We start from the raw sequence: 10,604 nt of genomic DNA on the forward strand, positions 1-10,604 counted from the left end.
AGCGCCTCTGAGAGCGGGGCTCTGTGTGTTGGTCAGTGCTGGCGGAGTCTGTGAGGATTTACACACAGGATTAGCCCCAGTGAGACATTAAATGGCGTTAAGATTGGATGTGTGAGTGTGAGTGTGTGTGTGTGTGTGTGTGTGTGTGTGTGTGTGTTCCCTGTTGCTCTATGCCACTCCAATAATCCATACCTCCTGAGAACCTAAAAAGCACTAGCGCACTTGTAATACTGTACAACAGTCTTCTTCCTTCGTCATTCACCCTAGGGAAACATGTCCTATTACTTGTGCATGCATCTGGAGAAAATGCAGCACTGAATTATACATTAGATATTCATCCTCTGGAACTGAGGAAATTAAAACAATTAAAATAATGGGTGAGAAGGGGAAAAGATATAATCCCTTTGGCTATTACAAAAGTGGAAAAGTGAACCTCACTGATATTCTCACATATTCCATAGCTCAAGTTCAAACCTCTCCACTCTCAGCTGGCGGCTATTCATGTGTCTCCATTACCAGGCCAACTCTCTTAGTTTCCAAGTTATTATTTACTGTGACAACACCAATATAGAAGAGGTGGAGGAAGAGGTGTTTAGAGGTAATTAGGTGTTCTCATTATGGAGCAATAACATGCGGCATCTCAGCATGTGCAGCACTGCGCTTCTGCCTGTGCTCTGCTATAGGCCTTCTCATTGAGGATGCACAGAGTGAGATCAAACCATGCATGCCAGCAGGTGGGGTATGATGAGTTTGCCCTCAGTTGTGCCTAACAATGTAAGACTGACGCACCAGACATTGTTTGATAGGACTGCTTGTTTTGGACATCAAGCATCACTGACTTATTGAAATGCCGGCCACTTAACAGCATTGCAGCCTTTTGTGTTTGAGTTGACATAGAGTATAGTAAGGCTTTTATGTGTAAAATGGAACAATGCAAATGAATTTGTTCATAAATAAACAAGCAGCTGATGAAAATGCCAGCAAATTATTGGCTCAGCTCTTATTTATTATCTGAACTATAAAACCCTCTTGAATATGGAATAAAAGTTCAATTTTCCACAAACTCCTAGCTGACAGAGGATTAGAGATGCAAAGGTAACCCAGAGCCGGAGCCCGTCTGCTCAGGGATTGTCACAAAAGGAAGTTAACACTTCTACACTCACACCAGAAAAAACATTTCTGGAACTAATGGCATTCACAAAGTAAGCTGTTAAGAACCATTTTTTTAATTTCAATACAGATTAAAAAGCATACATTTGCTCAGTGTGAAGGCTGAGGGTGGATCAATGTTTTCTTTTCCAAGTTTTTTGAGCATGGACTACTTTATGTATTAAGATTTTATAACCTTTTGGTTTTAAGCACCAAGCTAAAGTGTGATCAGCTAGAGGGTGAACACAGTGTTGCTGTTTTCTTCAATAAAAACAATAAAGTGGAAGCTATGACAACGCATATTTGTATTTGGAGGGGGAAGGTTAGCACTGTTGCCAGATTATTTCTTCTCTGAACAAATTGGAGCTAATGTCTAATGAGGATGAAACAGCGCCACCGAGAAATTTACTCTTGTGCGAAAATAATCTAACAGCTAGTATTCACTGGCAAGGGCATATAATTGTCAGATATCATGTGAGATGTTAACCTATTTAGAAAAGGTTATTTAACCCTTTCTGTATTCTGTAAACTGTAGGAGAGTAGAATTCCATAAACTGAAGAAAGAGACTGGCAGTATTGGAGCACAGCTACTTAAATATCCTACCAGACTGTATGTGAAGGGATCATAGAGTTCATGGATTATTTTTTTTCTTCCTACAGCATATGACGGCTCAAAGACAGATAAGCTCCATTAAGACAGTAATACTATCAGTAAAGGGACTGAAAATGAGGGACATCAGAGGAAACAGACAGAAGGACCCATTTTAGTTACAGTAGCCAAGCGATTTGCATAAGGTAAGATTGCTTATATCAGCTCCACACTAGAGATCTCTGGAGACTGGATCGTGAAGTAATGAGTCCCCCTGTGGACAGTGGTACACTCTATGTATCTGTACTCTCTTCAACTCCACCGATGCTCATAGATTGATTCACAACATGAGATCTTCTGCGTTCATTATCTTTCAGTCCTGGTTCTTTACTATAGTAAAGAATAGTCCTTTACCATAGAACCCTGATAGTTGTTGGGTACGACCAATTTCACTTATTGCTGACTAGACAGCACTGTATTTACAGTTTTCTTAGATCCCTCCCAGAAGTTAATGTGATAATGATAATGTGTGAAGTTGTGTTTTCAGCTTAATTTGCTGCGGTCCTCCATTTTATCATTAGGAATAATAATTAGCTCTTTGACATTGCCTTATGGCTCTGCTTTAGTGTTTGCCAAATATCCCTCTAAATTAAGCAGAAGGTGCTCAAAGCATTTCTCTGTAATCACACTGTGCCACAGTTAACACACATGCAGAGATGGAGACACATCACACACACACACACACACACACACACACACACACACACTCACGCACACTCTCAGGAGGATGTCTGAACCATTAGGATGGGCGGATGGCACAAGATTTCCTAGAATGCCTCAATATTGATGTGAACAAGTCTACGGTATGATAATAATGTGCCAAAATAAAATAAATGTGCCTAAAATAATAAATAAATATGAATAAATTCTCATATAATGAGGTTATTTTGAAAACAATAATCAGGAAATAATATTTCATAATAAGTGGAGTATTATGTAACTGATGCAATGTAGGCTACGCATTTATATACTGTATATTTCTATATTTATTTCTATATTTATTCATAGTTTTTTATTTCATAAAGGCACATTTGCTTATTTTGACACGTATAATCCTCCATTAGTAAGATGGCCTACTGTAATAAGACCTTACATTCCTGTTCAGGCAATTTTAGATTGAGATGAAAATCCTGTTTACACTGAAAAATACACCACCACAGTAGTTGAGTGTATCTGTAATAGTGCCTAATCTATCAATATAATAATAATATAATAATAATAATAATAATACAATGCCTTGCTCTGCCACCCTCTCAACATAACCTTTATTCAGATCATTTCACTTCCAATGTTTTATATTTAAAAGATTACTCTCTGTGTAAACTAGGCTTCCTACAGATATTACAGAATGCTTTAGCCTGGAGAAATCTATGCCTCTGATAGGGACTTGACTGAGGCTCCAGACAGCACCTCAGCCAGATTCACTCTACTCCCACTCTTCTGCTCTGGCTGGCATTTCTATTGTAAGATTTGCCAAACACTGAGCCTGTTTACCATACAAGCATTCTATGTCACCAACAATATTTAGCTGTCAGTGGTGGGCCTGTATAGTATTCTGCTGTTCAGCTGTACTGCTTTAAGGTAGCCTCATTCAATGGGGAAAGTTGTGTATATTTCAGTGACTTATATATTGTATATTCAAGTTCATTGCCACAACAGGACCAGCTAGCAAGCACTGTAGTTAGCTTGCCAGCATCAAAAATATCACATTTACTGAAATTGCATCAGAAAGTTGCTGAATGGAAGGGAAGTTCAACAATAACAAATGGAAGACTTACTCCAAAATGCTTGTCTTTGGTCTAGCTACTTCAGAAAAACATACTGTAGCAAACCAATCAGGCAGAGTTAGATCAGTCTGTATTCATGATAGTTTGGTGGTCTTGGTAATAAGTGCAGAGCTATGTGGCTGGGTATTTTTTGTGGCATGTTGAGTAATTTGTATTGAAATGTGTTAAAGCCATATGGGTGAACTTCTTTGTTCAGGTTCGTCGTTGTCTTAGTTAGAAATGTTATTTAAAGTTATATGTAATGAATGTAATTCATTTTTATGTAGTTAAAGTTTCCTGCAATTATTTAGTTACAATGTTGTGCTATCAGACAAAGCTGTGTCAGCTATCTGGAGGTTGACCACTGGGTTTGAGTTTGACCTAGGTATTTGAATCTGTAGTAACTTGAGCCAATAAAAAGGCTGCAAAGAAATACAAGACTATAAGAATACAAGACTTTAAACTCTATTTTATTTGTGACTGTATTACATACAGCGTCTGTTATGTGATCATGCACTATAGGGTACTTTGTGAAGGACTGTATGACACCAATCAGATCCACAGACATACTTTATGCATATTCATTTTCATTCATTCATTCATTCATTCTGCTTCATTCTGAACAACTGCTTTCCCACAGATGAAGCCATCCTCAATGATTTTCTCCCATATAGACTTTATTATTGTAAACTTCTTGCTATCAGGCTGCCAAGATGTGACTGCACATCAGTATTGCTTGTAACTATATTTTGTTCAATGTTCCATATTCACTCTATTTGAAATGATCGGATAGTTAAAAATTTGATCTTTCCTTGAATTGCTAGCAGAAGTTATCTAAACACTCTTCAACACTTATCTCCTCAAGAGGGGATAAGTTTATAGCTTCACCAACTTATAAGAGTCTTTTAAAACAGAAAAAAAAGCCCACCAAGGTTACAGCTACAGCGCAGGATCGACTCTTTCAGAATCTTCTTTAACAGATAGGCCTACTTTAGAAAGCAGACAGACGAACAATGCTGCTGCAGCTCAGCGCTGACTCACTGTGGAGTGGAAAGAAACAAGCCTGGCAGAGTCTTTCAGAGCTTAGTGCAGAGGAAAATTTGATGGGAAATATGATTTTATGTTGCGTTACCCAATTTGAAAAAAAATGCTCCTGCAAGCTCAATTACACTATATACAGTTGCACGACCAAAAGGTTTCTGATAGAAATAAATAATCGAATGTTCATCCTGTTCTCTATACATGTGTGCCATGATTGAGCAACATGATTTTTTCCTATTATTATAGGCTGCCCTTCTTATAATAGTTAATCTGTGCTGTTATTTTATGTGTACTCTGCATGTGTGCATGTAGATATTAATGTCTGTTATGTATTTACCATCTGTATGTATGTATGTTTACTGTTTTTTTTCTGTCTCTGTAAAGCCCTTTGTAACTATGTTTAAAAAAGTGCTACATAAATAAAGTTTTATTTACTTACTTACTATTATTGTCATTAATGAAACAGTTCAGTCTCTCTGACTGAAATTTGTACTGCAATGCTGCTATTGCATAACTCGCTCCAAAGGATACAATTCAACAAAACATATACAGCCATTTTAAAAGTTTTAATCAACAGTGAGGCCATTAAAACTATAGCTCCAGTTGTATAGCACCTGTCTTGAGATCTACATCAAAGACATGTATGTTAGGGTTAATACTCCTGTCAGTGCCCCTGACCAACGCACTGGCAAAAGAACTGGAGTTGGTCCCCGGGCGCTGTACTGCGGCTGCCCACTGCTCCTAGTGTGTGTATAGGATGGGTCAAAGGCAGAGGACAAATTTCCCCGCGGGGATAATAAAGTATACAAAACAAAAAAAACAAAAATACTTTGTTCTGTAGAGATGAATGTAGCCTATATCAAAAATATGCTCTACTATACTGCATGCAAATCTAAAATACAGCATATTGTTGACAGGTTGTGTTGTGGCGTGACTTCCCAGGCTAGGGCAGGAGCTGCCATGCCATTTGGTTGTCTGACACTCGGGGAGAAGAAGGATTACAACAATCCCTCCGAGGTGACTGACAAATATGACCTTGGACAGGTTGTTAAATCGTGAGTATCTTTATATCGTGACGCCGATAAGAGTCTAGACACTCTTGGTTGGTTGACTCAAAATATGATGCACATTTCCTCTTTTTGTCTTTTCCCCAGAGAGGAGTTTTGTGAGATATTCCGATCAAAGGATAGGAACACCCTGAAAATGTACACCTGTAAAAAGTTTCACAAAAAGGACGGAAGGAAAGTGAGGAAAGCTGCCAAGAATGAGATCCTGATCTTGAAGATGTGAGCGAAGTTCCTCATTATAGAGCTTATGTGTCTGAGGCACATTTCTGGCGCTGAGACAATGTAATCACAATGATCGGCAAAATTCTTCACATTACTTGATAAAAACAGGCTGGAGGTGCTCAACTCGAGCCAAAGAAAAGACAAAGTGTGGTGTAAAAGCTCAAAAACTTCACAACCTGGATGAGTGCCCGGCTCTCTTGAAAAATGAACAAGTTGTGTCTTAGTTCAGTGATCACAATAAACACGCATTGTATTCTCATGAAGGCTTTATAGCTTAAACGTGTTCTTTGTGACTTGGTGAATTGAGGCACAGTTCATTCATTTTCCAAGTGCTGGTGGCTATTCTTCCTTTTTTGCGAAATAACTTGATCCACGCATTTGTCCTTCATAAACTGTGATCATTAAAACTTTCAGGGTTGTGAAAATTGATTGAAGCTTTAGTTATAATCATGTCTTGGGAATTAATCTCTGCTGCAGTTTGGTCACACTGGCATCAAGAACGTTTTACAACAGATCCATCAGTAATTGAAAGAAGATTATTGTAATATACTCAACATACTCAAGGGACGAAATGAATTGAATCGTGAATTAATTTGCAAAGAACTATGCCAATCATTAGGCATAATTGCTCTTTAAAAGCCTGAAATAAAATGTTATTATCATGCTGATGTGTAACCACTCAAGTGAGCCTGGGGCCAATTCTAATCAGTTGCTGCTTTGATTCTGTCCTATAATGACTTCTCCCTCAAATGGCTTGAATTGTGGTAATAGTGGCAGTTTTTCAAAGGATGTGAAACAATTCCCTGTTTCTTAATCAGTTATAAATTTTACCTTAACTGTCTGGAATGCTTGGCATGAAAATTGTACAGCTGCCTTTCTTATCACGTCGCTGCTTATTGACTTTGTTCACTTTAACCCCACTTCCACCCCTCTATCCCCATCCTTCCTTTCACTCCCTCCCCCCTTGTCTCCTCTTTTCAAAGGGTAAAACATCACAACATCCTCCAGCTGGTTGACGTCTTTGAAACTAAGAAAGAGTACTTCCTCTTTCTGGAGCTGTGAGTATTATTGGAGGCACTTGAGAGGGATGAGGGATTTTTCTGGGGCACAGTTTGGTGTGCACTGTGCTCGCTCAACCCCACTGAGCACTCTCTTTTATTCATCTGGGGAACAATTTTAACCTCTGACATTCCTATGACAAGTATTTAATTTGGACGTACACTCTCTTCAGTGCTACAGGCAGAGAGGTCTTTGACTGGATCTTAGATCAAGGCTACTACTCGGAGAGGGACACCAGCAATGTGATGAGGCAGGTGTTGGAAGCGGTAGCTTACCTGCACTCTCTGAAAATTGTCCACAGAAACCTCAAGGTATACTGTGCACTGCTGACACCTAGTGAGAAAGAGTAGCATTTCACCACATGCTAAATCAAGACCACTGTGCACAATTGCACTTTATAAACATGAGATACTTCCAGTTGTGTGCTTTCCAGTTCAATAAGCATTTATTTGTTTTCTCATGTAGCTGGAGAACTTGGTGTACTTCAATCGTTTGAAGCACTCCAAAATTGTTATTAGTGACTTCCATTTGGCCAAACTGGAAAATGGACTCATTAAGGATCCATGTGGGACCCCAGAGTATCTTGGTAAGTGGCATAAGTTCTGATTTCAGATCAATATACAGTATAAACAAATCTGGACCATTTACTCTAAAGCTACAGTATACCATGAGAATGCTTAATAGTCATCTATACTGCTATGCTCTGATATTGTAATGTTTCTCAGCTCCTGAGGTGGTTGGGAGGCAGAGATATGGAAGACCTGTGGACTGTTGGGCCATAGGAGTCATCATGTATATACTGTATGTGCTCTCTAGTATTATGTTCACAACAGCTATACTGACAGTTATGGCCATAAAACTGTATTTTATATATTTTTAGAAGTTTATTTAAGTGATAAGCTTTAAACAAATTTTGGTCTTGTATTATTGGTCTCATTTTCCCAACTCAATAGTTTGTCTGGAAACCCTCCGTTCTATGATGAAGCTGATGAAGATGACTATGATAGTCATGATAAGAACCTTTTCCTGAAGATTTTGTCAGGCGACTATGAATTTGATTCACCATACTGGGATGACATTTCAGACTCTGGTAAGAGATAATCAAACTCATTCATAAACATATTAACTGTGCCAGATATATGAATTCAAAGGTCTGAATATTGGGAGTTTATGCAATGTGTTAACTGTGTTTATTTTAGACTCATAACAGATTCTTGTTTTCTACAGCCAAAAACCTAGTGGCATCTTTGATGGAAGTGGACCAAGATCAGCGACTAACTGCACAGGAGGCTATAGGTCACGAATGGTAAAAAAAAAAAATGGTTCATGTGACTGGTACCATCCACTAAATTGTGATTAACAACTTGAGAACTTTGTGTTTTGGGTTCTGCAATTCTAATAATATGTGAGTGACAATAGTTCTCTTGTTCCTTGTCTCAGGATCTCTGGAAATGCTGCCTCAGACAAGAATATCAAGGATGGAGTGTGTGCACAAATAGAAAAGAACTTTGCCAAAGCCAAGTGGAAGGTATTCCTTACCATAAATACAGTTTTGTTCATATGTCACTATTTATACAATGTGTCAGGCAATGATTATGTTACAGCTCACGATCACGGCCCCAGTGTGAACTATCCTGGATTGCTCTCTGCATTCCTCTGGACTAATCTATACATATCCAGTCATTTGCTGCAATGTTTTTCTTCTGGACATGTTTCTGCATATCTGTGAATTCTCTATACATGGGAATAGTAACACTGTGAGCAGATAAATTATGCAGGTCGTTTTTCTGTACATATGGTACCTCCATCCTGGAGCTTTTGTACAGAAAGACAGCAAGTAATATGCACATCCAAATGGCACATTCTGTACATATTCTATCAGCATCTGTAAAGTGAATATTTGATAGTGTTTAATAACGCTAGTCTATGCCACAACATTTTCTGTACAGTACGCATACATGGCCCTCAGTAGACTTGTTAATGAGAATGCAGTGCATCATATATGTTGCTGTAAATTCACATACTTGCTTCCTCAGTTTTTACATATCTCTTTCATTGTTATATTCTGCATATATTAATGATATTTTCATAATGGTTAAACAATTTCATACTGTATAAACACTGATGTTTTTATTATGTTTATACATACTTAAATGTATATATAAAGTGCATATTTCTTATTCAGTAATCCATACTAGCTAGTGACATCTGTGACAACTGTAAATAACTGTAATTTAAACCATACATGTTAGTAATCCATACTCTTTCCCTATACTTCCTGCCAGCAGTCTACATGTGTTTAAATTGTCACCATCATGTTTATATAATCCCATAATTGTTAACATTCTATTTTATTGCTTTATTATTATTATTTTTATTTTTTGACTATTTTATTGCTTATTTTATATTCTGTTGTTGTGCTTATATGCTATTTCTCTTTTCCCCCCACTGAATCCTATTACTTTTGTTGCTGCAATGACCTAATTTCCCCACAGGGATCAATAAGGTTTCATCCCATTCTTTTCTTGATTCATCTTAACTAACCTTAGCTTTTTATTTCACATAGAAAGCTGTAAGGGTGACCACCATGATGAAGAGACTTCGAGCGCCCGAGCAGAGTGATTCGGGGGCGTCCGGTCTTGCTGCGGGGGCCTCAGCTGACTCCGTCAGCAGCGCTCCTGCTCCTCCAGCTGAAGGCCGTGACAGTGTCCCTGCCAGCACAAAGGCTGCTGTCAGTAAACAGGTTCCTGACACACAGACTGCCACGATCCCTGCACCCTCCCTGCCCAGCGCAGCCAGACAGCAAGTTGAGCTACAGGCGCGGTGCAACGGGGATCCTGTCCAAATGTTGCCACAAAGAAAGGGAGACCAGAAATCTTAAACAGAAGCAGACAGAGGACCCTTGTCAACCAACATACACACATGCAGTACAGCCTCTGAATTTGGCATGATGATACAGTGTTTAGGCTGTTCAACTATCCCCCAATTTGCATCTCTAGTGCAGCACTGTCTCACAGCACTATGTATGTCATTTTTGCCTTCTGTGATCATATGATTGGTCTATTGAATAGTGTACTCTCACTCCTCCTTATCTTGTGTATGCTTCCCTTTAAAGCTCGTAGAAAGGTAGCTCCGCTGTCTGCTCCTTTTCCCTCAGCATTGTAAAAACTCATAGTGCAATTTAGTGAAATCAACTCATCTTTAATTATTAACTCAATGTATATTGATGTGTTTGTCAATTTCAACTATTGCTAGTTATCTGCTTCAGAACTTATAATCATGAGTTCATGACTTAAAATTATGAGTTGAGAGAACATCTTACCAAGCATTCACTAAACTGATCATATTAAAGTTTATTAAGAAACACTGTTAGCTTATTAGCATACTTCCCAGCATGCATTGCATTGTATTTGAGTTAACTTGCTAGAAACCTTTCCTTCTTCTAGTTTGAATAAAGTTACAGAATGGAGACTTGTTATGTATGCATTTTAGAAGAATGATAGGTCAGTTACATAACACTGGATTGCAGTTCATCAATTAGTGGATTCAACTAATAAACACGTGTCAACACGATTAGACATTAGACTGAGTCTTAAGTTCCCTTTGAATTTAGATTTACTATATTACAACAACTAATGATCTTTGACCAAC

At 38.3% G+C, this 10,604-nt stretch overlaps 1 protein-coding gene across 1 annotated transcript; it reads left to right on the top strand.

Annotated features, from left to right (window-relative positions):
• Positions 1-5,565: 5,565 nt before the first annotated feature.
• On the top strand, positions 5,566-9,834 carry camkva (CaM kinase-like vesicle-associated a). The gene is made up of 10 exons (XM_071517956.1): positions 5,566-5,660; positions 5,760-5,891; positions 6,878-6,952; positions 7,126-7,264; positions 7,419-7,539; positions 7,679-7,754; positions 7,907-8,043; positions 8,181-8,259; positions 8,394-8,481; positions 9,520-9,834. Exons 1-10 carry the CDS (start codon positions 5,566-5,568, stop codon positions 9,832-9,834), a joined length of 1,257 nt encoding a protein of 418 aa, XP_071374057.1.
• Positions 9,835-10,604: the final 770 nt, after the last annotated feature.

Source organism: Centroberyx affinis, unplaced genomic scaffold (assembly GCF_046629955.1).
Source record: "Centroberyx affinis isolate AG114_WGS23_722 - 3 ecotype Tasmania unplaced genomic scaffold, CSIRO-AGI_Caff_v1 ptg000543l_1, whole genome shotgun sequence".
In the NCBI taxonomy this organism is placed as follows: Eukaryota; Metazoa; Chordata; class Actinopteri; order Beryciformes; family Berycidae; genus Centroberyx; species Centroberyx affinis.

Excerpts from the sequence above, each read along its gene's own strand:
- camkva (XM_071517956.1), top strand. The coding sequence starts at position 5,566 with ATGCCATTTGGTTGTCTGACACTCGGGGAGAAGAAGGATTACAACAAT. Across the intron at positions 7,540-7,678 it reads TGGGACCCCAGAGTATCTTG|CTCCTGAGGTGGTTGGGAGG; the intron begins GTAAGTGGCATA and ends AATGTTTCTCAG. Across the intron at positions 7,755-7,906 it reads GGAGTCATCATGTATATACT|TTTGTCTGGAAACCCTCCGT; the intron begins GTATGTGCTCTC and ends CCAACTCAATAG.